At 54.1% G+C, this 25,859-nt stretch overlaps 1 protein-coding gene across 2 annotated transcripts in view; it reads right to left on the bottom strand.

Moving 5' to 3' along the window:
• Positions 1-25,859, bottom strand: part of Runx3 (RUNX family transcription factor 3) — a 56,616-nt gene that overhangs the window by 23,480 nt on the left and 7,277 nt on the right. Inside the window, exon 2 of one of the 2 annotated variants that reach the window (XM_021160578.2) lies at positions 1,081-1,352. In XM_021160578.2, the coding sequence (XP_021016237.1) occupies positions 1,081-1,352 (272 nt within the window). Of the gene's footprint in view, positions 1-1,080; positions 1,642-25,859 lie in introns of those variants that run through there. The other variant, XM_021160579.2, reaches the window with a different exon arrangement.

Here is a 25,859-nt window from a genome sequence, read left to right as displayed (position 1 = left end):
TGGACCAGACCATGAGAGGAGGGTTTGGGGGGAGCAAGAGAGGTATTCAGGAGAGAGAGAGAGAGAGAGAGAGAGAGAGAGAGAGAGAGAGAGAGAGAGAGAGGAAAAAGAAAGAAGAAAATGAAACATTTGCCTATCTCTGGTATCGTTGAAAAATAAATTCTCTGAACGACTCTGGGGCTACCAGGATGAAGGCACTCCCCAAGTCTCTGCCTATCTGCAGACTTACCCTTTAGGACCGGCCTACGGTTGCCTTGTGCAACACTTCAGCCGCTGAGGTTGAGAGTGTGGGAAGGAAGTGTTTCTGCTGCAGAGCAGGAGGCGCGGTGCTAGGCCAGGCCCTCCTCGCCCTCTGTGCCCCACACCTCCCGGGTCCTCGCCCAGCTCCGGCGGTCCTCATCCCAGTTACGGGTTAGACTGTGCCAAAGAATCTGGGAGCCCCAGTCCTCCGGTTTCCACGCCACTATACTCTGCAGGGCCCCGTGAAGGCCAGGTGGAACGGGGTATGGCTCCTCCAGGCTGTCTGTGCCACCGAGAAGGAGCGCCCCAAGTGTCCGTGTCCTCCGGCAGAGAGGCCGCGGTGTACCGTTCCCAACGCGGGGTCCGGGGACTCTTGGAATGGGAGCGGCGGAAGAACTCCCCACGCCCAGTTCTCCTGGACGTCCTCCTGGTACCTTCCCTGACTGATGTCTCCATATTTCTCTCTGGACCCGGGCTCGGGCAGCGGGGACACCCAGGTTCCTCTCATATTCTGTCGGGCCTGGGCTCCTGCAGCGTGGGTGACCAGGCACCCCTGTGTCCTGCTAGCCGGGTGACCCCCTTTTCTTCCACCACGGTACCTCCCATGTTCTCTGGGCTCTGGGCTCTTATTGCGGATCGCTTGGAGTCCAGCGAGGGTTCCTTCCGGGAGTGGCATCCTGCAGTAGGGGCGCCCGGGTACCCCGGTGTCTTGCCAGCTGGGTGACATCCCCTTTCATGTCCTACTTCTAGGTGCTCCCCAAGTCCTCCCCGGTCTGGGCTCCTGTAAATGGGGGCGCCCAGGTTCCCCGGTGTCCTCCCGGCTCGGGCCCCTGCACTCACCTTGAAGGCGACCGGCAGCGTCTTGTTGCAGCGCCAGTGCGAGGGCAGCACGGAGCAGAGGAAGTTGGGGCTGTCGGTGCGCACGAGCTCTCCCGCGTGGTCGGCCAGCACGTCCACCATCGAGCGCACTTCGGGCCGGGTGCGGCCGCCGGGGCCCGCGGCCGCCTGCGCGCTTAGCGCGCCGCTGTTCTCGCCCATCTTGCCGCCGCCGCCGCCGCCGCCGCAGGGGAAGGCCGTGGAGGGGGGAGTGAAGCGGCGGCTGGTGCTCGGGTCTACGGGAATACGCATGCCGCGGCCGTCAGGGCGCGGGCGGCCGCAGTCGCGGGAAGCGGGAGGCGGGAAGGCGGCGGCTCGGGGCCCGGCCAGCGTGGGGGGGGGGNGGGGCGGCGCCGGGGGAGGGGGTGCGCCCCGACGGTCGGCCGCGCGCCCGCTAGTCCCGCANCCGGCGCGCGCGGCCGCCCCACGGACTCGGCGGCCGCGGCCCCAGCCGGGATCCTAGAGAATCAAGTGGCGGCGCCGCGGCCGCCCGCGCGGGGTTAGTACCCCGGGCCTCGGGGCGGGGCCGTGCGAGCGACGCGGGGCGCAGCCAATCGCAGCCCCCAGGCTCGGGGTTCGCCGTGGAGGACCGGGTGGCTCGGGCCCGCGCGAGCCAAGCAGGGGCCAGGCTCCGCCCCAGAGGGTCTAGACACCCGCGTCCCGGTAGCCGCGCGGGGAGCCGCGGTCCCCCGGAGTCAGGAGCGGCCGCTGCGACCTGGGCAGACATCGGGTTTCCAGCCTCCTGGCTGCGGCTCGCTTCCCCTCCCTCGAGTCGCAGCCTGGCTGCTTCAGCTCTGGCCACCGCAGCCCGGAACCTGCACCCTCAGCTGGTTGCCGCGGTGACACCCAAGACGGTTTTCTCATTCCCTCCACTCCACAAACGATTTTGACCCTAGAGCTTCCACCCCACGAGGGAGTCCACAGTTCTGCGCGGCCTTGGCTCTCATCTCTGTGGCCTCTGTGTTAACCTTCGAGGCAGACAGAATGGGGGTTGCCACAGGGACCAGCAGTGGGGTGGGGACAACCACACGGCTCCTGTCCACTCAAAACTAATTTCAGGATCGCGCAGGCCTCGTGGAGTTGTCCTCTGTCTTGGCAGCTCATGGGTCTTTGAAAACTACAACGGGGCCTACAACAGTGTGCTTTTTTGGAACATCCCATGCTACACCATACACATGCAACCACCGTCCGTGTAGTGGAAGTGGATGCGGGTCTGTGGCAGAAAGAAAGCTGTCGGTGGCTTAGCGCTCAGTCAGACTGCTTTCTCCCCACGGATGGAAAGGGGTCCTCCTAGGGCCGGGCCATAGTCTTCTTGGCCCTAGAGCGCTGAGTCAACAGAGCTGTTAGGTGCTCTGTGGGAAATCGGCCCTGGGGTCTCCGCGTTCCTCATGCTCCGTGGCCCAGCACCTCCTGGACTTCACTAACAACAGCTCTTCCCTGTCCCGTCTCCTAAGGCTAGCATGGGTGCACAGACACACAACTAGAGAGTCCACGGTCACCGAGGGCTGCGCTCTCTCCAACCCCGTGCACTCCTTGGACGGCGGCAACAAACGAATGCACGTGTTTCTCTCAGTGCTTTGGAAATTCGACTGCATTTTTTCGTTGCCAGCGACAGTGAATCTGTCTGCAACGACCAATTCCAAGCCCCAGAAGCGACACGATCTAGGATCCGATGGCGACAGCGGCATCAAGACCTCATCCTGGCTCTGACCTCAGCTTAGCACACTCCATTTTGTCAAAAAACGAAATCAGGTGCTGGGTGTAAGACAGCGGGGTACTAGGTATGTCCTGAGTCTAACGAGTTCCAGGAGAATTGTATTCTGCCCCTCTCTGGGCCTTATGCCAGCGCCTCAGGCCACCAGGGAAGCAAGGACAGTGAAGGTCCCTTACTGGAACTTTTTGAGGACCTATGATTCGGAGTTGACCATCACTAGGCCTTGGGCCGCCATGGAAACAGCCTCGGGACCAGAGGGGATCTAGGGAGCCTGGCCCTGAGCATGGGCCCTCAGGAGGCTCCCCTGGAAAGGGAGCACCGCTAGTCACCAGGTAGGACCCAGACCCGCCACGAGTCGTCTATTCTGCCCTCGAGCGATTGTGGGCCGTGACTTGGCCGCCTCTGCGATGCGATGCGTAAGTAAATTCGATTTCTTGAGTGATTCCAGTTTGCATCTGCCCCATTTACTAGTCCCTCCGCCTGATTTCTCTTTCTGATCTTACAACAAGTTAATAACCGGGTCTCCGGAAAGTGAGGCTACAGGAATGACCCAACATCTGACCCTGGGCCCGGACTCAGCTATAACCCTCGGAAGACGCGGGCACCAGATCCAAGGGTTGGGGAAGTGCTGGCCTTCAGTACGCAGTCGGAGGTCGCCGGTGAAGGGTCGCCCGGGCTGAAGCAGTGACGGGAACCGCCCACTAGTTGGCGCTGGCGCCTTGCTGTCTGCTCAGTTGCCCCCACCAGACTCAGAGCACAGACTTGCGCCTGCAGCAGGGGCAGCACGGGTTTTCCAAGCCACAGGGCGTTGGGGAAGAGCTACTTTCTGGAGAGTGCGCGCCTGATTTCTCTTTATACCTGTGGTCACATATAAGGTAAATGAATAGTGTGGTGTTAGGCCGAGGGTTGCCTGCCTGGGTTCTCACAAAGAGATGCGGTTCTCTGGAGGAGTCCCAGATACCGAAGGGCCTGCAACCAGCAGAAGTCTCTCTTCAACAGAAACGCGCCGCCCTATTTCCCTACTTCTGTTCCGAGCCCCGTTCTGAGGATAGGACAGAAGGCTCAGACTTTCATCCTTAACCTGTCTAGAACCAGACCAGCTTCCTCTTTCTTCTCTGGACCGACAAACCTAGAACTATTTATGTATGGTCACATTTTCAGACCAGGAGAGCTGCCACCAAACAGGACTCATCGCTCCCTCTCCCTTCCCCACTGTGCATACATATGTTCCATCTTTCTTTCTGTCCCACAGTCAGACAACAGTCTGCCTTCTCTCAAATGCTGTCTTCTAAGAGCACCTCACTGTGTCCCCTACAGAGGACAGGAAGCAGAGATCAAAGCTCCTCTCTCACGGGTATGTCCATTGTAGGGTAAATTGGACCAGCCTGGGCCATCTACAGCAGGCTCTTATCCTAAGAGGACACCCCCCACCAAGCCACTAAGGCTTCTTGGCTGTGCAATGTTGCCTCTGTCTTTGAGGAAATGGACTGAGTGGGTCTCATTCCTTGGAAGTCAGGAGTCCGGGGAGGGTAGGTTTCAGCACACTTGTTTCTGGCTCTTCTCTGGTTAGTTCTTAAGTCTGCTTCCTCCATCCCTCTGGTTCAGGGACCCTGCATCAAATATTCCTGAGCCTTCCTCTCAACTGTACAGGGGATAACAGCTGAATCTGGGATCACGTGTGAAGTGCTTGGCACAGGCCTGCTCCAGAAGGATGCTCTATCCTGCCAACTGTCTTTGCCAAGTGTCACACCCTCACCTGTGAAACATTCATCTGGTGATAGCTTTCACAGAGCTTTCTAGAACTCAGAGCCTAGGACAGAACTGTGGCCATCTTGCTCCTCCTTTCTCCTAGGTTGGCCTGAGGGCTACCTGCTGCCTAAAGACTTGGGTGCCGAAGGCAACTTTCGAGGGCTCCAGACCTTCACTACCGCCCTCCCTCCCACAAGCAGCCCTGACCTAAGTAGAAAGTGACCATCGCCAAGGACACCACAGTCCCTTTCCTCTCCCCCAGAGGTGTCTGTTCCTTCTCGAAACTGAGTGTCTCCATTCTGATCCCGGCACCCAGTGTGCAGCCTGCCTACAGCTTAGTCCCTGGAACTCTCAGGGGACTTTCCTATGTTTGAGGGAAGTCTTTCTAACATTCTTTCTTGGGGAGGGGGAACCAGGGGTTCCTGCTGGCAGGAGAGGGGCAGTGAGCACACCCCTCCCCAAGGCCGAGAGAAAGTGAAAGCCATAAAATGCTGTTGGTAAACACAACTCTGTATCATGTGTAGTTACATACACGGTATAAAATATTGAAATACAAAAGATGTCACGACCCGACCCGTGTCTGAGCACACCTGCTGAACCTGTCAGAACCAGCGGTTGGTCAGAGTACCGTAACTAAATTGAGAAGCAATCTCCCGGGAGAGGTGGAGGCCCCATCTCAGAGGTTTCAACTCTGGGGTCATCTCTCCTGGGTGACTTGAGGGGAGGATACTGAATGGGTGGGTGTGTTTTCCAATTGCAGAACTGAGAACTGGATTTAGAGGGAGGGAGGGAAGGGAGGGAGCGCTGGGACATCTTTCTCAGCTCTGTCCCAGCTGGGGAGGGGGAGGGGGACTGGCCCTGAAATGGGTTGGGCTAGAAGACCAGTCCCAACCTTGGCTGAGGCCTGACTAGGAACCAGACTGTCTGCTGGCCTTAGAGATACGACTGAGTCCCCTATAGCTCCACTCAGCCCATTCGGTGTAATGGGATAGGGCATCCACAGACCCTTCAAACCCGGGGGACAGAAAGTTCCCCCAGAAAGGCCTAGGAAGGGGGGAGTACAGTGCTGCTAAGCTCACCTCAGTGCTGGGCTTTAGGGTCCTAAGCAGGGGCCAGGGGCGGCTGCCTTCAGCTGCCTGAGGGAGGAAGGGGGCAACCCCAGCACCGGGCAAGGGCCAGGAAGGACCAGAGTTATTTACCTATGGTCTCAGGCTCCCATCTGAGCAAGGAGCTTCCTAAGCCATCCTGAGTCCCATCTGGCTCTCTAGTCTGTGATCAAAACCTACAAGCCATTCCTGCACTTTCAGGATCCAGTCACCTTTTAGGGGATGGGAATCCCCACTCCCTCCTGTGTGCCCTATCTGGATGCAGTTTGGCACTGAGGAGGCAGTCTTGAGGGAACTCATTGGGTCTTAGGGGGTGGGAAGGAGGCCCGCTATCATTGTCACCTCTGTATCTGGAGGGAGTTGGTCCAGTCTGGCAGGCGATGCACAGTCTCTGACCCCCATGGCTGCTGTAAGAGGTGGGTGGGTGGGCGTGTGCAGGGCAGGGTGTGTGAGAGCCCTGGTTCTTGAACCACCTGCTGTGTGTGTCTGCTCAGCCTCCCTGTGCGTGCATCTGAGGGGCAAAGATTTTATTCTCTGGGTTCCCAGGATGCCCCAGGCTCCCTGAAGAATGAACTTCCCCTGCAGGCACCTCAACAGCACTCAACAGACTCCCTCTTTGCTGTCTGTACCACAGACACTCCCACTGTGCACCCGGAGCCCAAGAAGGCCTCTGACAGAAATCTGTCCTTTGTCTCAGCTCACACCTATCAAGGTGCCCATAGCAAAGGGTGCAGTGGTCAGGGACAGGAAGAGCACCTCTGCGTGGCAGTCACCTCTGTCACATTCTATACCCCATGCTCACTTAGGCCACCTTGAAGCATTTTTTTCTGAGGCCATCATGTCCGTATTATAAGAGAAAAAAAGAAGCCCAGAGAGGTTAAGAAACTTGCACAAGGTTGCACAGCCAGGAAACCACAGAGCTGGGATTCCCTCCAGGGAGCCTGACCCTAGAGGCCATGTTCCTGGCCACTCTGCTGTCTCAGGGAGCAGAATCAGATTAAAGAAATGACAGCCATGGGGCAGCATTAGATTCCTCGCAGAAGAGTCCTGGGTTGGCTTCAGAATTCTAGTGTCACTCATGAAGGCCCTAAGACATCAAGTCCAAGACCCTGACATTGTCAAATAGCGGAACCAAGGCCTAAGGAGGGAAGGGTCTGTTGAGATTGTAACCTAGGCCAGGTTAGTGTCTGGGCACCTCCTGCTGCCACCTCCTGCTGGCTGGGTCCCCATCTTCTGTCTGTCTGTCTGTCTGTAGGCTCCCTTGTCCCCAAAGCCCACCCAGCAGTGCCTGGGCCACAGGGTCCTATTAGGGATTTTCCACCCCTTGAAAAAGGTCTTAATGCCTGTCAGTCCTTGTGAAACTTTAATTAATCTCAGAGGCCGACGACTTGAAGGAGAGCTGCCTTGGCCTCACAAGGCTGAAGATGACGGCTCCGTTTATGTGGTGCGGAGGAACGCTGCAGACATTCCTGCCAGCAATAAAAACCACATGGCTTTTCCAGTGTCGCCCTTGGAAAAGAGAGAAAAAAAAATGCAGCCCTCTGCGGAAAGAAAGCAGCTGTGTACTGTACGCATGGCGTGAGATAAAAACAGGCGTTCCGAGGTGGAGAACAGTCGGGCTTTTATGTCTCCTCCATGACCACCGTCAGTGGCAGGGCCCAGCGGTCACCCTCTTAGCCACAGGCAGCTCAGGGAACAGGGTTGGCCCCAGTGGAAGGCCTCTAGCTGCTAAGGAAAAGAGCCTCAGCCCTTCCACCTGGGCTGGGTCTAAGCTCCCTGGCTGTCTCTGAGGTCGTGCCAGCACCCTAGGGTGTGACCTGCACCGTGTCACAGGGCCCTTACTCCTCAGAAGGGCACGCACTGTGCTCAAGGCACGTTCTGCCGCAGCAGCTTTGAAAGGTTTCGTTCCTTGGTGAGCAAGGATATGTGTTTTATTTTTCATGGACTCCCCCAAATCATATGGATACATTCCTGGCCACAGAGCTCCCACAGGCCAGGAACCTACCCCATGCCATGGCGTGGCTCGTAAGGTGGAAGGGTGTTACATCTGTTGCTTATAGTAGCTTAGTGGAAGGAGCAGAGGTTCACAGGCATGACAGGTCAAAGAAGTAGTAAACATTTGAACTCAGTTCTCCCAGACTCAAAAATGAGGAGTGTGTGTGTGTGTGTAAGAGCATTTGAGTGTGCCTGTGCCTCTGTGTGTGTTTGTGTATATTTCTTTGTGTGCAGGCACATATGTATGTACATGTGGACGCCAGGCGTTGATACCAGGACTCTTCCTTGTTTACTCTCTACCTTATTCACCGAGGTAAGGTCTCGCAACTGAAGCCAGAGCTCACCATACAGCTTATCTGGCTAGCTAGTGGGCTTCGAGGACAACCCCCCTGTCTCCGACTGTGGACTGTCACGCTTGCCTGGCACCCCCCAACCACTCCGCATTCTGCAGTGTTCCTTATTTGCGGGGCCAGGTGACCATGTGCACTGTCAAGCTTTTCCCTTATTACCAAATAACAGAAAGTACAAGATAAGTGCTGCGAAGAGCCTGGTTAGTGAGGACCTGGCCCATGTCCACAGGGCTGGGCCGCGGGGTAGTTCTATAACTGTGCCATTTATAAACCTCGGAGGGGGTCACTGGCCTGAGCCTGGGATGTGTGACAGAGTCAAAGGTCTTTTCCTTCTCTGGGTCTTGGGCTCTCTTTCAGGGACACAGTGGCTTGGCACCTGCCTCATCCCTAAGAGACCTAGAATTTATCCACCTACAGTAGATCTGTTCATCTTGCATTCAATGGTTAGAGAAACGGAGAGCTAGGAAGGACTATTGAATTACCCAGGTCACTCAGGGGGCTGGCAAGACCCTGGCCCTGGCTCTGGGCACTGACTGACTTGAAGCCGCTTTCATCCCATGTCCATAGCCACACTGGCCTGTCAGGAACCTCTAGTGCCAAGTGTGGAAGTCACAGCCACACTTCCTGACGGGTGTTAACGATCCCCACTGTGGCCCGTATGGTTCCAATTCCCGGCAGACTTCCTCCAAACGGTGGCCTTAGGTATTGAGGTAAAGACTGTGGGTTTGGGCTGGAGAGATGGCTCAGTGGGTAAGAGCACCCGACTGCTCTTCCGAAGGTCCAGAGTTCAAATCCCAGCAACCACATGGTGGCTCACAACCATCCGTAATGAGATCTGGCGCCCTCTTCTGGAGTGTCTGAAGACAGCTACAGTGTACTTACATATAATAAATAAATAAAAGACTTTGGGTTTACATCATGGGAGCCATATGCATCTGGCTGCCTGGAAGAGAGTGGGTCCTTCTGCTGTCCTGGAGATCACAGGCACAAGTGTCACCATGCAACAGTGACACAGGCCCCCACAGCTCTGCAGCACCTTGACCTCAGAGTCATGCATGATCGAGAGAGAGGAGAGTAAGCGACCCCGGCTCGGGCGTGGATAGAGACATTCTCCTTTCCCATCATGTGCTCCCAGAACAAGGGCGCCATTCCAGGGCAGTGCTGCATCTCGGTAATGGGAGAGTGGATTTGTTTCACAGGTGGAGTAGGAGGAGACTCTAGCTGTGCGCCTGAGCTTTCCCCGGCCCCACAGTGACCCAGGGTAGAGAGCGGCCCACCTGCCTGGATCAGAGGAAGATGACTCATTGGTAACAGGACCCTCCAGGCCTGGGAGGCAGAGCATTAGCCTAGGCTGGGCACTGGGCTCCTGCTTGATTGATAGGTTGTTGGTCCCCCCCCCCCAGCTTTGTCTCTCTCACCTGAAAGCGGGGAACATTCCTGTGCTCAAAATGGGGTGTGCGGTTCTGGCGCACAGGGGCTTCAGAGACCACAGCTCCCTATAGCTATTCCTATCTTGGAGGAAGGGAAGGGAATCACTGAATTGTTCTGGAGAAGGGGCCACCCCAGGTAAGAAGTCCTCCTTAGATGAATAGGTTCCGTTTATGTCTGGGTGTTTTCTATGTGTGTAAATGAGCATGTGCATATAGGTTTGCATGTACATGTGTGCGTATGCTTGTGGAGGCCAGAGGCTAATGCTTTCTTCAATTTCTTTCCACTTTATTTTTTAGATAGGATCTCTCATTGGCCTGGAGCTTACTGTTGGTGCTAAATTGGTTGGCCAGGAGGTCTCAGGTATCCTCCTGTCTCCACCTCCCCAACACTGAGACTGTAGATACACGTGCTACCACACCTACTTTTTAAAACGTGGGTTCTGAGGGATGGAACTCAGATCCTCAAGTTTGCACAGCAAACACTTTATTGACTAAATTGTCTCCTCAGCCTTGGCTGCTATCATCATCACCATCATCATCACCATCATCATCATCATCAGCAGCAGCAGCAGTACAGGGCGGCATAGATCCCTAATTGGCCTTGCACTTACTGTGTTGCTGAGGATAACTCCCAGTCCTCCCGTGTCTATCTCCCGGGTCCTGAGATCTCGGGTATGTACCACCCTGCCTGGCTCGATTTTGTTCTATTGAAGAACCCCCTGTGGCAATGACCGCAGGATGCTGAGGTGGAATGGGAGATGGGAGATGGGGAGATGGGGAGTGCTCGCTCTGGGCTCCACACAAGGAAAGTAAGTTCTAAGAATGTTCTAGAAAGAGAATGGAGCTACTGAGCTGCATGCTGTGAGAGACAGACACTAGACAGTGAGGAGTTCAGCTGTCAAATAGGGCAGGAGGCTAAAGCAGGTCCAGGGGCCAGGGCAGAGTCAGCTAATGGGCAAGGTTTATGGAGTAAATGAGAAAGTCCGAGGTTGTGTATGATCCCGCTGAGGTCAGGCCTTGGAGCCTGTATCTCAGCCTCAGGCTGTGTGACCTTGGAGTTCCCTGAGGCCAGCTGCTCACCTGTTGTGTGGAGAGAACAAGTCATCTCCATGCTCTCTCTCCTCAGCCTCCCTCCCTCAGGTCCCCCAGGGTTGGTCATCACTTCTCCATTGCTTCTGCCCTCACAAGCCCATACAGCCATGCCAGTGAGATGGCTCGCCCCAGGGAAAGGCACTCAAAGGCCGCTAAGCCTTTGAGATCTGAGCTCAATCTCCTGGGAAGCCACATGGAGAAGGAAAGAACAAGTTCCTGCAAGTTGCCCTCTGACCTCCAGATGTGTGCTGACACATGTGCACTCCCGTAAGTAAATAAATATACTAACAATGAACTTAGAAAGAGCACAGTATACGCAGAGACCAGAAAGTGACCCCCACCCTGTCAGGAGGGTGTGTCTGGAGAGAGGCTCCTTCAGGGTAGGAGGGGGATCTGATCCTCATGTCAGTCACCAGTCATGGAAACAGCTAAGTCCCCTGTGGGCCCAGAGGCTTGCCTGCTTTATTTTATCGCCGTTCTTTCATTGTTCAACAAAAATCATTTTTATATGCTCTTCTGTGCTTAACACTTTACAATAAATGTTTTAAAGGCAAGCAATATATATTATATGTATGCGTGTACATACACATCTATATATATTTTAGCTGGCTAGGTATGGTGGAATCTGCTTTTAATCCCAGCACTCAGGAGATGGAGGCAGTAGAATCTCTGTGAGTTCAAGACCAGCCAGGTCTACAGAGTGAATTCAGGAACAGCTGGAGCTGTGTAATAGAGGGCCTGTCTCAAAGCACATTCTTGTTTTGTTTTGTTTTTTGTTTTTCGAGACAGGGTTTCTCTGTGTAGCCCTGGCTGTCCTGGAACTCACTTTGTAGACCAGGCTGGCCTCGAACTCCGAAATCCGCCTGCCTCTGCCTCCCGAGTGCTGGGATTAAAGGCGTGTGCCACCACGCCCGGCTTCAAAGCACATTCTTAAAAAAACAAACAAACAAACAAACAAACAAACAACAAAAAAAAACCAAAGTACACTGCTGTGTGTCTGTAATTCCAGCACTTGAGATGTGAAGCAGGAAGATCAGGAGCTTAAGGTCACCTCTGCTACACATGGACTCTGGAGCCAGCCTGGGCTACATGAGAGCCTGTTAATAAGTAAATAGAAAAGGCTTTAAAGTTTCTCTGTCTTTCAAACCTCAGAGAGCAAACAAGATTACATTTAGGCGTGCGCCTTTTAGCCCGGCACCCAGGAGCCAGGGGCAGGCAGATCTCTGTGAGTTTGAGGCTAGACTGGTCTACAGAGTTCCAGGATAGCCATGGCTACGTAGTGAGACCTTGTCTCAACAAGAAGAAGAACAACAACAGCAAAACAACAACAACAACAGCAAAACAACAACAACAACAAATCACTACCACCAAAACAGTCAAACAAAAGCTTACATTTGTGTTGCTCTACAGCCGTCCATGACACATCAAAACGAGGTCTGCTTATCATTTCAGCTTTTATTTCTGTATTTCTTGTGGTGCCTGGGGTTGAACCCCAACCTCCCATGTTCCAGGCTGGTTTCACTGAGCCACTGTCCCCAGCCCCAGGAATGTTGTTCTTGGCTAAATAACTGTTTCACTGACACTGCCAGTCTACCAAGCTCTCTCCCTAGCTCCCAGTCCAATGGCCTGATAGTTCTTAAAGACATCTCAGGGCACAGGCATCTCCTGGTACCCAGCAGGCAACTAGTGCCCACTGAGCATGCTCCCTGCAACCTCCACAAATCCCACCACCGATCCTCCCCGTCCCTGCCAGGGTTTACTTCACAGGTGACAGTGTGTTCAGCCTGGGAATTCAGTTTGGGAGGGTGTGGTTGAGACAGGGAGGAAGGGCTCTGGCTGTTGACACAGTGATATGCACCAACCTCATCTCCACCCCCTGCCCCGCCCACCCACGGACCCTCGAGCTCCTAACAATATACATCGGATAGATATTTGCAGACAAGTTTGTCTCAGTCTCCTTAGGGGTTAGGCAACTCCTGTTCTCACAGGAGGAAGCTGAGGTAAAAGTGGTGACTTGGCCAAAGTTCACAACGGAGCAGCAGCGAGTGTCAGAGCTCGGTCTCCAGAAGCAGGACCGGTCTGTGGGCTTGGCTCCACAGTGGATCCTGGGGATGGAAGGCCAGCAGGGGTGAATGGCAGGGACTGGGGAGGAGGGAAGCAGCTTGGGAGGTCTCTTCCCAATCTAAGCCTGCGCACTGAGTGGCTGGCTGCGCCTTCTCACTGTGTCTTGGGGAGGGAGCCCCTGAGGATATGGGCAGCTGACCCTGGGATACAGTGGGCTTATAAATCCTGCCCGGCCATCCTGGCCACAGTCTCCCAACAGCGGTTCCCTTTGTCATTTGTTGCTGGGGCCAGTGTCTCACTGGTCACAGTGTAACATGCCCAGGGTTCTCACATGCTCACAAATGTCCTCAGACGCAGTCTTTCTCCCAGCCCATCTCAGAACCTCAGTTAGAGCCTTAAGCTTACAGACCTGGCCAGTTCTCATCCCAACCTGGTCCCCTTTCTGTCTTGGGCTCAGGAGCTGTGTGCTTCCATTAGAAAGTAGAGATAAAGGGAGAGATGAGACGGGAGGTACTAATTTCCATTTTCCATAACACTGGGCACACTCAGTGTGCCATGGGGGGGCCAGGGATGCAGCAAGGGGTGTGGCAGCTGGTAGGGAAGACAGAAGACCCGCAAGAATTGATGCTGAGGAGTGCCTTAGGGCAATCAGGAAGGGCCTCCTGGAGGAGGTGACTTGGGCTGAGCCCTGAGGGTTGAGGACGATTTAAAGAGCCAGCAGCTGGTAGCCAAGCTCACCGCAGGACACCAGCTTCCTTCCCCACAGGCTCCTGTCATCCTGTATCTGACCATGGGTGTCCTCTGTCTTTTATCTCATCTGAGAACCAGATAAGAATCAGAGAAGAATTCAGGCTCCTGGAAGCTGGGGAAACTGAGGCTGAAGAGGGGAGGGATTCAGGTAGTGCTGCCTGGGTACTACTTGTGGCCCGAGTCTGAGGGCTGCGGCTCCTGTGGGTCACCGGCTGCGTCTGGAAGGACCAGGGTTGGTGCTGGGCACGGTCCCCAGCGGAAGGCGCCCTGCCCTGATTGGAACAAGGTGGCGACGCCCCGCCGGTCGCATTGATCTCGCCCGGTGTTCCAGCCGCGGGGGCGGGGCCGCGCTGGGCGCTCTGCCGGCTTTCCCAGGTGTGGGGACACCCCGGGGAAATGGCTTTTCATGTGGTTGTGGCAAAGCCTTGCCACCCAGCATGTGGGGGAGGAAAAGGAATGGGGGCACGCTGGCAGTGAGGAGGAGGGTCTGGAGGCTGGAGACCCACAGCCAGCCAGTGCCAGACCCCAGAGAGGGGTCGTCGGGGCTCCCGAAAGGTTGTGGGACATTGTGTTCCCTTACTGTCCTATTCCTGCTGTGTGCCACATAGGTTTGGGACTTACCCCCACGTACACACAGGGACACTGCTGCTCCTGTGCTGAGGGATCTGCCTGAGTCAGAGGTTCTTTGTCTTAGTTCTGGGCTGCGGATGTAGCTCAGTTGGTGCGGGCGCCTAGCATCATTCCTGACTCAACCTTCAGCAGTTCCCAATAAACTAGAGATGGTGGTTCAGGCCTGTAATCTCAGCGGAGGTGGGCAGGGGGTGGGATAGTAGAGGATCAGTTGTTCAAGGCCATTCTCAGCTACCCCAGCTCTTCCCTCAAAACATACAAAAGAACCCCAAGAGCCCCAGGACCAGGTTTTAGATGTGAGACTGACAATTGGCCCACCCTGGAGGGAGGGGTTTGGGCAGAATACCCGTGTGTCCAGCTTGCCTCACTGGAGACACAGGTCCACAGAGGGTGTGCTGAAGTGACTGGACACTGAGTGGTCACCTAGAAGACCACGGAGGCCTATGGCACACTACTAGTCTTAACGGCATTTTCTTCCTGGCACCCAGGAAGTTCTTCTAATCAAAACAAACGTGTAGTACATGGATTTATTTGTATGTGTGCATCCTCAGGCATGTGTGCGGAGGTCAAAGGACAGCTTGTGGGAGCTGGTTCTTACCCTCCACCATGTAGGATCCAGGGATCAAACCAAAGCCATCAACCGTGGCAGCAGGCACCCTTACCCCCGAGCTATCCTGCCCACTCCAGTTCTTTTTGAATCTCGAACTCAGATCCCTCATGCGTCATGGAATCCTCTCTGATCTGGGGCTAGTCCATCCACTGAGATCTTCAGCATGCCAGTCTCTTCTACTCCCTGCCTCAAGGCCTCTGCTGGCCTGCCCACCCGCCTGTCTGTCTGTCCATCTGTCTGTCTGTGTGCCCAAGTCAATTCAACTCTGCCTGGCTCCTCCTCCTTCTCTGAGCCCCCTTTGCAGGCAGAATCATAGTGATGTCTACCTCCTAATCCCAAGATCTGGGGATAAATCATCTTACAGAGCAAAGGGGACTTAGCAGATGCCGTGCAGGTTAAGGCTCCAAGTAAACTGGGTTATGCAGGTGGCTTGGAGACTAGCCTGGGCTATGCAGTGATGAGAACAGTCAGAGAGGCATGAAGAACAGGCCAGAGAGCTGTGGGGACAGCAGAGGAACCGGCACTGGGAGGAGATGGGATCCATCAGCACTGGATGGGAAGAGGCTGGAAGCCAGGAGCCAGGGACATGGGACGGAGCCGGAGCAGGACCCAGCAACTATGACAGCCCCACAGCATCAGAACAGAGTATAACTCAGTCCTTTGCTCTTGTCGGATTCTCGTTGGGATTTCTGGCCACACTGTGCTCGTGGTCACTCTGGAGAGAGGCAAGGACTGTCCTGGGTCCGGCTCCTCAGCAGACATCAGTGCTCTGCGGGCAGCTCTTGTCTCCTGTGTCCTGTGTCACTGGGAGACAAGAGCTTTGCTCTGACTACAGTCACCCACGCAGAGCAGATGGGAAGACTATAAGCCTGTCCCCACTGCAGCGATTTTTCCTTGTTCACCTGAAGTCAGGAAACCTGGCTGTCCTGCATTGTACGTGGCTTCTCAGTCCCTCCTCCTCATCTGGGGCAAATCCTGGCTACACACCCGGACCTCAGCACACACTCGCCTAATGGGTGGAACAAGTGGATGGACGCTCTAGCGCTTAGCCTAGTGCACTCTGGCTCCAGACCATGGCCAGGAAATGGAAAGCAAATATTCTGGCACTTGGGAGACTGGAGGCAAGAGGAACATTGCAAGTTTGAAGCCAGCCTCGTCTACATGGTGAATTGTAGGCCAGTCAGGGCTATGTGGCAAGACCCTGTCTAAGAAAACAAAACAAAAACCAAGCCATCTCTATACCTGGAGTGGTGCTGAGCTCTTTCTAGCGGTCTATGGGTGATAGCCCAGTGATGTCATTAACTCAGTAACCCATTTTCCAGGGGACAAAACCAAGACCCAGCCAGGAGACTCAGCTACAGAGTGTAAGAGCTGGGAAATGCCAAGCACTCAGAGGAGCAGGACGCTCCAGCCCTGTCTCCCTCCTTACCCTCTTCTCACAGCAGAGTCTCTATTAGCCCAAGGGGGGGTCTTCATTTTATGGCTACCAAACTCCTATGCATACACCAAAGCCCCATCTTCATTTCCCCTCTTTGTGAAACTACCTCCAACACTCCCCTGCCTCCTTGTCCTGATGTCCTGTGAGGACTTGCTGGTGGCCCTTGCCTTTCCAGGACTGTGATGCCCTGAGGACAGACATGGGTCATTTCCAGCTCTCTGGAAAAGAACAGCGGCTTCCCGGAGCTTTGCAGACCAGGCAAATGAGTGAAGTCTGCCTTTCCCACTCCAGGCCTCGGTGTTAGAGTTCAGCGTCCACAAGAGGGAAAAGAGAATCCTTCGCTCCCTCCTCTCTTAAAACAAAACACATATTTTTCTGGGTATGAAAATAATACCTATTCATTAAGGAAAAATTGGAAAATAATAGAATTATGGAGAAGAAAATTAAAACCACCCCAACTCTGCCACCCAGAACCATTGCTGGCGTCTGCCCTTCGGATGCTCCTTCCTCCTGGGTAGCTCTTATTGCCTCCTTCCCCACCCACCCCCACCTCCCTGCCTCCCTGGGCTTCTTTGCTTCCTCCTATGATGCTGAGAACGGTCAGTCCTCACTGTTTGAAATGACTCCATGTACTGTCACCGAGCTCCTTCCATGATGGCAGCAACTAGAGGCTGCTGAGCCTGGCCCCCAGATTGGGCCACCATTGTGTTGCCTTGGGCCAACAGCCCAGCTGTTTAGGGTGTCCATGGATTTCCATCATTTTGAGGGACACCCTCTCGGATGGAATCGGTCATATCCCTGACCCCACCACCCTTAGAACAAATCCTGGAACGGAGATGGCCTGGCCATGACTGAGTGCTCTGCCACTAGCCCTCCAGCTATTTCTCAGGTGTCCCTACTGGGCAAGAAGCTGGAGGCACAGTCCCTTTTCTTCCCAAGAAAAGCCAATTCACACCCAACGACTCCTGGCTCCATCCAAGGGTGAGAACACCGGACACCCATTTTTTTCGGTGCTTCATTCAAGCCATGTCAAAGGCTTGCCATCTGTCTCTGAGATGCTCAGTTCTAAGTGGATAGTCATAGTCTAAGTGGATAGCCGGGACTTAGGATGCTGTGACCTCAGGCTAGACAAAGCTCACTTTTTAATAACCCCCAAGCTGGCCAGGTACCGGATCCGGGAGATCTGTGTTCTTGGAGGTGGGAGTGGTCGCCTCCTGCCCCACAGCAGAGAACACAGAAACGCCACGGCTGGGCCTCACCCACAGAGAATTTGCTGAGGCCCGTGTATAGCTGATTTTCCACCGCAGGCTGCTGGCGCTGTCATTGAGAGCGAGGGACTGGGGGGCCTTGTGGTCTGGGTAGCTGAGCCCTGCTCTGAGACACCTGCAGCTAGCTGTCAGCGGCCACAGTCTTATCTTTGCTGGGCATCAGAGTGAAGCTTTGGCCTGACAGTGAGGTAGCCAGATCCTGCCTGCCTGGAGTCCCCTTCTCTGGTGCCCTGGGAGTTTCTCCTTCCTCACCTTTCACTACTCCATGGAGTGGAGCGGGCTTGGGTGTAGGTAGCAGGGAGAACTTTCCACCGGGCCCCTCTCCACAGCCATCCTGTGTACTCACAGGCCTCATTCCTGCTGTGCTGGATCCCCTCCCTGCCCCCCACCCCAAGACAAAGCGTTCACCATGCCCTGGTGATAGACGATTCTTTTTTAGGCCACCTCACAGGAAGAAGAGGCCAGAAATGAGCTCTGGGGTTGCCCAGGACCCTGGGGACCCTCCTATTTGCATGTCGTTCCCCATCACCCCAAGAGAGCTGTGGATTTCCACTTCACTCCTGAGAGGCTTCTCAGCTCTGGCACTGGAGACCGGGATGGCCTGAAGGTCCCTGGTGTCCCCCTGTGTGAGTGTGAAGGGCTCAAATCCCAGTAGCATGTCACTAGCGTCTCTGTAGCCCTCTTGCTTCTCAGAGCGCCACCCCCACATCCCTCCATCACATTTGTGTTAGACAGGAGCTGAGATATGTGGCTGGGGTCTCTAAGAGTGTGAGAGATTTCCTGGTAAGAGAAGCAGGTCTAGCACTGCAACCCCCCCCACCCCCCCACCCCCAGCCTCTCCATAGCCTCTCTGGGATGCCTAGGTGGGTGTGGCTACTGTGGCAGGGCCTGGCTGCTGAAGTGACAGAAGTGACTGCGCCTGTATGAGGCTTTCTGCATGCACACCACACAGTATGTGGGCACAAGGCCCAAAGCCCAAGGCCCAGGGCTCAGCATGCAGGGCGTGAGGTAGCTATGGGGTCAAACGTTGGCTGCTTTGTTGATCTGGTACCAAGGATGGCACAGATGGGAAGGACTTGGGGAGGGACTGTTCTACAGAAGTGTGTGTGGGGGTGTATCTTGGAGCTGTGTGGAAGACAGGAGGGCTGGCAGCCCTGTGCTGTCAGGGCCTGGGGCAGCTGGATCTGGGGGGTGCTTGCTGGGGAGAATTGCCTTGCTTGGCCTCTCTTATTTATTGTCTCTTTAAACAATGGGGTTCATAAAGAGCATTAATTGAGCTGCCATCCTACCCACCCTGGGACACAAATCACAAGACTGCAGTGAGAAACGGGGAAATACAGACAAATGAGCCAAACTGTCAAAGCTGGAGATCTCATCCCTGAGAGCATCGGGGCGGGGGAGGGTGGCGTCCCAGGAACAGGGCTCCTACAGTACACCAGTGGCAAAGTTTGTCACCAGGCTCTGCATCCCTTGCAAGCCTCCTGTGGAGCTCAGCCTTGTCTCTGTTGGCTCTGACAACCCTGAGGTGAGTGCTGTTCTCTTTGGGTGCGGCATTCAATATTGAGTCAAAGATGGTTGGGCACAGCTCTGGCCTCTGCGGATGTCAGAGCTAAGAGGAAACTCCAAATCTACGAGTTGGTGACCATGAGTGACCATCCACCCGCACCCCTAGGCTGAACGGGTCATGCCTCCCACTCGGTGTGGTATGCACTGTGAAAAAGACAGACATGTCTCCGACACGAAACCCCAGATGCCACAAACCAGGCCCCAATCATGATCCTAACTTGGTTCTTTGTCCAGGTACCACTGCCTTCAACCCCAGCCCCGGTCACTGATGAAGCTACAGTCCCACTACATCTGTTCTCCAGGCCTCTCAGAAGCTACCCCCCAGCATCACAGGTAAAAAGCCAAGGGCCAAAGGCCCTCTCACCAGCCCCAGTGTCCGCAGTGCAGGAAGGGTGGTACCTCCTGCCATCCCAGACCACTTTAGACCAAGTCTCGGCTCCAGGTGCCCTCAGGCAGGGGGGTGGTGTGGACCTGGGGTTGCACGGAAGTCTGAAGGATTCTGCAGGGCCCTCAGGTCCCATCAAAGCTCACTCTGGCTGAAGGCCCTCTCTCTGTGCCTCAGTTTCTCTCCTCTGTCCACCACCTTCTGAGAGTTCCTCTTTAGAGTTGTAGTGTCATGTGACCAGTGCTCGAGGGAGCTTGTGGGAGCCAAAGAGTGTTCCTTCACGTAGGGAAGCCCAGATTTCTGTGTAGCTGCCCTGTTGTGAGGTGTGAATGCTCCCAGGCCGCTGCCTGGGCTTGAACCCAGGCTGGGTGGTCTCAGGCAGGTGCAACAATCTCTTTGGGCCTTGCCGTTTATTAAGTGGGTTTGATACTAGCATCTCCTAATAGGGCTCTCTGAGCAGAGGTATGGAAATCACTCAGTGCCTGAATCCTGAGACTACTTAAAAGCCGAGCCACCATCGCTCCTATTTTCTAGAGATTCAATTCACAGCTCTCCCTGCAGGAATGAAGGTGCTCTGAAGAGACCCCAGAGTCCCTTACAGAAACAACGGGTTACAAGGAGCTGGATTGTCCCCCGGAGTCTCAAGCTGAGAGAAGGAAAAGGCTGAAACCTGGTGCCAGACCGAAGAGGGATTTGTCCTCTGGAAACAGGTTTTCACAGTCTGAGCATTCGACATATCGCCTAGCTATAGAGACCGACAGGAAGCCGGAGGGTGATGGTCAGGAGATGGGCGGGACCACACCTTGACCTGACTTAGCCACACCCCTCTTGTGCTCTATTTAAACTGAAACCTCCTGTCAGGACCTGAAGATGGACTTTTGGAGTCATTGGTTCTCTGTTCCCCTTCTTAATGTGACCTCACTAAGTAAGTCTCTCTTTTTAAATTAACCTTCTCTTTAATTGGTCTATTGAGGGTGTGTGGCTGAGCCTAGCTTGTTAGAGATGCCAGGACCCTAACAACTTCAGACCACAGTGTGGATTTCTGAACCTTGCTTTTGTACTTTCTCCCCTAACACGCTCCTGTGACATCCTCTGCTGTTCCTGGCTGGAGCTGCTGGCAGGTGGAGACATTGCATCTTTCCCTGAAACAGCCTATGTCGAGGTTGGCTAGGGTGAACCTTCTAAAGACCGTGCTCGTTAGCATACCAAAGGCTCTGACAAGTCCTGCAACACAACCCTGTGTGATACAGCAGCCCCTGTCTTGCAGATTTTGAGCCCTATGTACAGGACCCAATACCTGTGTTGAACACACACTTTCATTTCCTGCTCTTTAGGAAACAAGACAAGAATTAGAACAGCAGCTCATGGTGAGGGAAGAGTAGGCCCCATTCACAGACACCATTCAAGGTCCTCCCATCCCTCCTCCACTGTCTGACTCTGCCCCACATCAGCTAGTGCTCCCCCCACCAAGAGGCACTTTTGAACTTATTAGGTGTTTTTTTTTTTCCCCTCCCTGCAACATCCGATGAAATAAACAGAATCACCAGGAGCTGTCCTCTAAATTGTAAACGCATTGCGCGCACGAGACCTCCCGTGGTCTGAGAGAGAACGCAGGAAACAGTTGGGCATGCCTTTAGGAGAATAGTTAAAATGAAATTAATAGGAGGCGTGGGGGGAATGCCTGTGGTTAAGACCGAGTGCTGCCGTTCCAGAGGACCCACATTTTGTTCCCAGCACCGATGACAGGCAGTTCATAGCTGCCTCTAACTCCAGCTTCCAGGGATCTGAGTCTTTGTGCTCCAGGAGCACCCGCAGACCTGAGCACACATTCACACACAAACTCACACATCTGTGCACACACTCAGAGACTCGCACACCTACACATAATTAAAGTAAACGATAAAAGTAAATCTTTAAAATAAAGCTAATAACCTGGCTTCATGACACAGGCACCCAGGTACACAGAAGGCTGAGGCAAAAGGATCAAAAATTCAAGGCCAGCCTGGGCTATGTATACAGAAGGATTCACAAGGCCAGCCTGGGCTATGTATACAGAAGGGTTCACAAGGCTAGTCTGGGCTATGTATGCATACAGACTGAATTTACACGGCCAGTCTGAGCTATAGATATATAGACTCAGTTCATAAGGCCAGCCTTGGGCAACTTAACAAGATCCTGTTTTAAAATAAAAAGCAAAAATGAGACCGGGGCTGTAGCTGCGTGGCAGCATGCCTGCCCAGCATGCACGATTGAGCCCTGGGTTCAATTTTTAGCACCGCAACAACAAACATACGAATGAATGAATGAATGAATGAGTGAATGAATGTTAAACATCCAGTGTACTCGTCGCACCAGGCTGTGTATGGAGTGTTTAGTGTTTGTACACAATAGTGGTCGTGAGTGGCATGAGTAGACATGACCCTGACACAGGATTCTTCTCAGCCTACAGGCATGGTGACAGCGAATGGTTTTCCTGAGGGTCTGGGGTACTCTCCATGTGGCCTCACACACGGTGGGAAACTACCCCACGGAGCATTCTAGAAGGAAAGATACCAAATGATGGTGCTTTGGTCTAGGGGTGGGGTCTGCAGCTTGCTTTTTATTTTTTTAAATAAATATTTTTAATATATATATTTTTAAAAGATTTATTTATTTTATTTATATGACTACACTGTAGCTGTCTTCAGACACACCAGAAGAGTGCATCAGAGCCACGACATGGTTGCTGGGAGTTGAACTCAGGACCTCTGGAAGAGCAGTTGGTGCTCTTAACTACTGAGCCCCTGCAGTTTGCTTTTAAACTCTGTGGATTTTGTAGGTGTTTTATGACTGGAAATGCTATGGGGTTGGGGTTGGCTGGACTGTTTGTCCAGATGCTGTCACTGGCTTTGAAATTTGTGGTTCTTGCTCTCAGCAGTCTCATATCTGTGTGTGTGTGTGTGTGTGTGTGTCACAATGCGCATGTAGAGGACAACCTAGGATATTTTGTTCTGCTGTGTGGGCCAGGCTAGCTAGCCTGTGAGTCCCAGGACTTCCCACCCCCTGCCTCCCATCTTGCTGTAGAGGTTCTGGCCTTACAGATGTGCACAAGTGTACCTGGCTTTACATGGGTTATGGTGATCAGGACTTTTGTGACAAGCATTCGGCTACTGGGCCATCTCTCCATCTCTATCCTGAAAGACTTAATGAATTTTGAACATGGGTCCTGCATCCTCACTTTTTTTCCCCCCTGAAGTGTCCCTGAGCTAGGTCTCATTTTGGCTGATTGGAGTCTCTGCTCTGTCCTGGACAGACCACAGACATGGCCATCCCTGACACAGTCTACCTGCTTGAGAAGCAGTATGCTTTGTCAGTCTGTCTGTGTGTCTAGGGAGGGATAAAAATAGGGGCCCAGGCAGCTTGGGAGCCCTGTGGTCTCGCCACACTCATGCATGCACGCACATACAGAGTAACCTATCTCCTCTGTGCACATCTGCGCAGGCCTATTTCAGGGAGCTGCCTGTGTGTCATGGGATGTGGGGTGGCCACCACTGCCCAGCCTGCAGTCTGCCCGGCCTCCACCTGCCTTGAAGTCATGCCCAGCTCTCACAGCAGACTGTCTCCTTCCTTGTTCCTCTCCCGGGTCTTCTCCACGGGACACACAAGCTCCATCTCCAGGAACTAACTCCTCCGTGTGACCCTTTCATTCCGTTTACTCCGCATGTCTTTATCCCCCCGGATCTGCCTATTATGGATTTGGTTCAGACTCTGTCTTCCTTAGGAACATTCAGGAAGTCTCTGAACAGGGTTGGGAAAGACCAGGGGGAGTTCTGTGACTGACGTGGTACATCTGGGCCATAGGGAAGAGGAGACATGGTCCAGGTAGGAGGTGGCTTTCATGTCACACAGACCATTTGCTAGGCACTGACCTCTTGCGGAGACTCGCTTTTGCCAACCGTGACACGGTGATAACAACGACTCTGTCCACTGCGTGGAGTCTCGTGGAAGAGAAGTGGAAATGAGACCTGACTCCCGCAGGTGCAGCTCCCACCGTCCTTACTCTTTCCTTTGGCTTTGCTGGGAGCAGGCCTCACCAACTCTCAACATCTGGGTGCATTTGGAACTCATTCATGATGCCCGTTCAATGTGGACTCAATGTGTTCATACTCATCTATAGAGGTCCCGGGAGGCCGAGTCAGGGCTGTCAGAGATCTAAGCAGGGCTGTAGCAGGCTCTCAGGGTTCCAAGAAGTCCTTAACTGTGAGGCTTGGGGAAAGACTGCCTCTCTTCTGGGCCTTGCTTCTCCCATCTGTAAACTGTGGGTGTGGGTGTGGGTGTGGGGTGGATATTAGCCCCAGCAGGAGAAATACAGTTGCCTGCTGTGTTCACTCCTGCATGCTTACGCACAGTAGGTCAGCTCTACCTGTGGGTGACGACCCCTTTAAGAGCTGCACATCAGATGTTTACATTATAATTCATAACAGTAGCAGAATTACAGTTACAAAGTAGTATCAAAACAATTTTATGGTTGGGGGCGGGTCACCGCAACACGGAGAACCGTGTTAAATGTCACAGCTTTAGGAAGGTCGAGAACCACTGCAGTAGTGCCACCAGAGGGGACAGCAGTACCCACAAAAGAGAAAGAGATAACCGGGTCAGAGAGGGAGCAGACTGCCTCTCCCAGGGAGCCGCAGGGCCCTTGCCTCAGACACAAGTGCAGCCTGGGCATCTGTTCTATGCAAGGTTTTACCCTGACCAGGGGAGATCCTGCCGTCCCTAGCCAACAGGCCAGAGCCACAGTGAGAAAGCAGACAGAGCTGTGAGGAGAAGCAGAGAGAGTGGGTGTCCTTCAGCCTCAGCTCCTGGGAGGCCAGGGTTCCTCTTCTGCTTCCTTTCTTTGGAAGTACAAAGCAGGGTCTTCTTCCTACTGCTATAAGTAACACAGACTCCATGTTGAGAACTTCCCACAGAGCCTCTGGACTCCGATGGCTCTGCTCGCTTCCGGTGACCGGAGCTGCTGCTGGCATTTTCTTTCCTTTATTTTTTTGCCCGAACATGGCCTTGCGAGGTTTCCTTTCCCTTGCCGAAGGGACTTGACTTCAGGTAGGGAACGGGGCCTGGGAGATGTCAGGGTTTCCCCACGGGCCCCACTAACCCACGAGGAACTCTGCTCCCCACTTGCACATGCAGGACCTGTAATCCTTCCTAAGACACCCTGGATCTGGATCAATGCTACTCCCCAGAAGCACCCGAGGCCTCCAGCACCTGAGGGAGACCTAGAGGACATCTTCGGAGGGACAGTTCTTGGGCAGCAACCAGCACCCCCAGGTGGGCTTGGGACGGTAAGGAAGCGCTCCTGTTCTCTGCCCCCTCCCTTCATCTTCTTCCCTTTCCTTCGGGGCCTTCAAGCCAACATCTGCTGCCTCTCACATTAGCCACTCCCTCTTCTCGGCAGATGTAAAGGGGCCAGATGTTACCCTACAGATGTTCAGGTGGGAGACAAAAAAGGACCTACATCAGTTTCGGTCCAATGGCAGCCGAGCCCTGGCAGGAGTTAAGGCTCCCCTGGACTCTCCTCGGGAAGGTGTTTGGGTGGGTGGTACTGACCGTGGCAACCTCCAAAACTGTAACTTAGACGCATCTCTCCTCTCCGCCCACACGCAAGTCTGAGCCTTGTGCCAAAAATGCTTTTCCCAGACTTAAAAGAAAACCCCAAAGAGGAACCTAAACCTCCGAGCCGCCAGCACCCATAGGCTAGGAGAGCTCTGGCTCGGTATTCAGAGAAAAACCAGCCAGCCGAGGGGAAGTGAGGAGGGCATGGAAACGCGCATGCGCATGGAACAGCAGTGCCCACTCATCCCTCCCTCAGTCACCACCCCGCAGGTCCCCCATCCCCCCCACCCCCACCCCGCACCACCGCAGCAAGGAACACTCCCTGGAACTCTCTTTAGATGCTTCAAGAGTGAGGGGTGATGACAACAGGCACCCCAATTCCTGGGAAAAGAGGCTCTTAAAAGGGTGGCCTTGAAGCGGGGTCTTGAGGAGACAGGCACGGTTCCTACCTTCTATTAGTTCGCAGTCTTTTTTTTTTTTTTTCATTTGCTGGAAGAGGAAGAATATGGATTCAGAATACTTTGTGGCACTAATGAAGGTCTTGGCCGTGTCGGGCTCTGTACTACCCTCATTCTATCTCTAGGCCACCCAAACAGCTTGCGCTGGGTGCTGTTAATGTCTCCCATTTTACAGAGAGAACAAGCACAGAGAGGTGAGGCGCTTCTCTCTAGGATGCACAGCAAAAACGTGTCTAGAGCCGGGTTTATACGGCTGAATTGTGTGCTGTGTCCTCCGCCCCAGGCGCCATGTCCAAAGGGCCTGCAGTCTTTCTGAGCTGCCCAGCTCTCCCTAGGAAGGCGGGAGCCATATGCTGGAGAATGAGCAAGCCTGAGGCTTTAGACACTCTTAGCCTGTGCCTTGCATGGGGCTTTGGGGGTTAAACCACATTCCCAGCCTCAACCCCTTCTATACAACTGGTAAATTTTCCTCTTTGAAATTCCTGTTAGTTCCTCTCTCCTCTCCTTTCCTCTCCTCTCCTCTCCTCTCCTCTCCTCTCCTCTCCC

The sequence above is a fragment of the Mus caroli genome, chromosome 4, assembly GCF_900094665.2.
Source record: "Mus caroli chromosome 4, CAROLI_EIJ_v1.1, whole genome shotgun sequence".
Lineage (NCBI taxonomy): Eukaryota > Metazoa > Chordata > Mammalia > Rodentia > Muridae > Mus > Mus caroli.
Note: the sequence above shows the minus strand (reverse complement) of the source record. Positions and strands in the feature narration are given on the sequence as shown.